The sequence below is a fragment of the Equus asinus genome, unplaced genomic scaffold, assembly GCF_041296235.1.
Source record: "Equus asinus isolate D_3611 breed Donkey unplaced genomic scaffold, EquAss-T2T_v2 contig_800, whole genome shotgun sequence".
In the NCBI taxonomy this organism is placed as follows: Eukaryota; Metazoa; Chordata; class Mammalia; order Perissodactyla; family Equidae; genus Equus; species Equus asinus.
This window is the reverse complement of record NW_027225517.1, coordinates 1,061,133-1,063,686: the sequence shown is the minus strand read 5'-3', so window position 1 is coordinate 1,063,686 and position 2,554 is coordinate 1,061,133. Positions and strand designations below refer to the sequence as shown.

Sequence of the window (2,554 nt, the reverse complement as noted above, 5' to 3'; positions counted from 1 at the left end):
AAGAAATTCCTTATAGAATCCATGCCCAAGACGCATTGTGTTTCTCCTATGTATCTCAGCACACTTCCTGGTAACGTGTATATAATGGGAATGTCTGAGTATATATATTTTTGCTTTTTCTTATTGATAATTTTATTTAGACAGTTGTAGATCCCATGCAGTTGCAGGAAACAACAGTGAAGGATTCCACCTAAACCCATTTTCTCCCAATGATCATTTCACAATCTATATGTATATCAAAACATCAAGTTGTACATCCGAAGTAAACAACATTTGTGTTTCTCAATTATATTGCAATAGAATAGGGAAATAAAACCCAGAACAATTTCAATGTGATTTTTGAGTGTATATCGATTCTGTTTTCTTTATTTCTTCCAAGTCTGCATTGCGTAAGCAATATGCAAATCTCCAGCTAGCAATTTGATTTCTCTACTTTATTTTGTAACATGAAAACTCTCTTTTCACATTATTATTGCATACTGATCAGAATCTTCGAAAATCATGTGTATCTTAGTAGAAATATCAAGATTATTTAGAAATCCTTTAGACAATCCAGGTTATTGGATGTACAAACATTTTCAAAGGCAGTGACAAGGAGTGAATGACCAGTCTATACCTTGTCTGAAGGCACAAATCTTCTCTTCAGTCTCCTCATGGCTGACTTCATCTCCTGGTTCCTCAGAGTGTAGATTAAGGGGTTCAGCAGAGGGGAGATGACAGTGAAGGTGACAGAGATGGGCTTATCCGTGGGGAGGGCAGTGAAGGGCCGGGCATAGACATAGATGCAGGGCACAAAGTGCAGGGTCACCACAGTGATGTGTGAGGTGCAGGTGGAGATGGCTTTCCTCCTGCCCTCCCCTGCCTGAGACCTCAGCATCATTAGGATGACTGTGTAGGACACAAGCAGGAAGATAAACCACAATGTGGTGAGCAGCCCACTGTTGGAAATCATCAGCAGCTCAAGCATGAAAACGTCAGTACAGGCGAGTTTGAGGACCTGTGGGACATCACAGTAGAAAGTGTCAAGAACATTGGGTCCACAGAAGGGAAGGGGTAGCAACAGGGAAATCTGCACGATGGAGTGGACAAAGCCCCCCAGCCAGCAGGCTACAATGAGGGCAGTGCATCGCCCTCTACTCATGATGGTCACGTAGTGCAGGGGCTTGGAGATGGCCACATACCGATCTAAGGCCATCACTGACAATGAACATGCATCCAACCCTCCAACAAGGTGGAAGAAAAACATCTGGGTGAAGCAACCATTGAAGGAGATGGTCTTTCTCTGTGACAGAAGGTCCACCAGAACCTTGGGAGCTGTGATGGAGGAAAAGCAGATGTCGGCAATAGACAAATTACGGAGCAAAAAATACATGGGGTTGTGAAGGCGAGATTCACAGGTCACAGTGACCATGATGAGGAGGTTTCCCAGCAGAGTTGTCACATACACCCAAAGCAGGAAAAGAAATAAGACAAAATTCAGTTCTTGATTCTGAGTTAGGCCAAGGAAAATAAATTCTTTGACCCTGGTGCCGTTTTTCAGCTCCATTGAGTCATCTTCTTTCTCTCTCTTTTGTTTCAAGCTGCTTCATTTGAAAAGTGTTGGCTATTTTATTTTCTTCCTAAGCACTAAGAATGAAATTTCAGAATCTTCTTCATGTGACTGTGGTCTTTGTAATTTGTTGAGTTGTCCAAATTTTTAAGATTGCAATCAGTTTGGTGATCAAATCAAATTATCACACGCAAAGCTGTTCAATAATTCTGTTCCTATAAAACTATTATGAAAAGAATAAGCATTTATATTCAGCAGAGACATTTGCACTGCATATTTTATTTAATTAATTTATTTGTTTTAAAATTTTATAAATATTTTTTATTCCACACAAATTTATTGAATTTCCTGAACCATTTGAAGCATTATATACAAAGATAAGTTAGAACTGTCTCCAGTCATTGTAGACGTATTGTTTACAAGTTTAAAATTCATATTAGCAAATATTCTGGTGACTCCAAGAGGCTCTTGTTTTTCTGAATAAAAGGATGTTATTCAGTTTCTTATTGCAATGTTGTGTGGCATCAGTCAGTTTCCTTGCTGTTGGCCATTTTACATTGAATTTCTTAAAACTGCTGATTATTCCATGTAGGTACCTTGTCATTGTGATTTCCTTATACTAATCAGATTGTTTGCTTAATAATTATTTAAACATATTTAAAATGTATTATTGGGAAACAGATTGAAACAATATGTAAATTCTAATCTCAAAAAATATCTTTATTTTATTGTGAGAAAAAAACTTAAACTTGAGACTTACCCTCTCAAATTTTTAATTGCACAATACAGTATAGTTACAATATTGTAGAGCAATTCTCTAGAGCTTATTCATCTTGGATAACTGATGTGATCCTTGCTTGAGTGTGGGGAAAGAATAAAGATAGTGACCAACTTTTGAGAGATGGTTCATATTGTATCAACCACACTCTCCTCTGCCTCTTTCTGTTTGTGGATCAAGAGAGTGGAGGTGTCCCACAGTAAGGAGAGAGAACGGTATCATTAGAA

General features: G+C 38.2%; 1 protein-coding gene across 1 annotated transcript; it reads right to left on the bottom strand.

Moving 5' to 3' along the window:
• Positions 1-610: 610 nt before the first annotated feature.
• LOC139044323 (olfactory receptor 4D10-like) lies at positions 611-1,546 on the bottom strand. The gene has a single exon (XM_070503743.1). The coding sequence runs from the start codon at positions 1,544-1,546 to the stop codon at positions 611-613; it is 936 nt and encodes a 311-aa protein (XP_070359844.1).
• Between the last annotated feature and the right edge of the window lie 1,008 nt (positions 1,547-2,554).

What these genes read in the sequence shown, in the direction of transcription:
- LOC139044323 (XM_070503743.1), bottom strand. Translation starts at nt 1,546, where the DNA reads ATGGAGCTGAAAAACGGCACCAGGGTCAAAGAATTTATTTTCCTTGGC.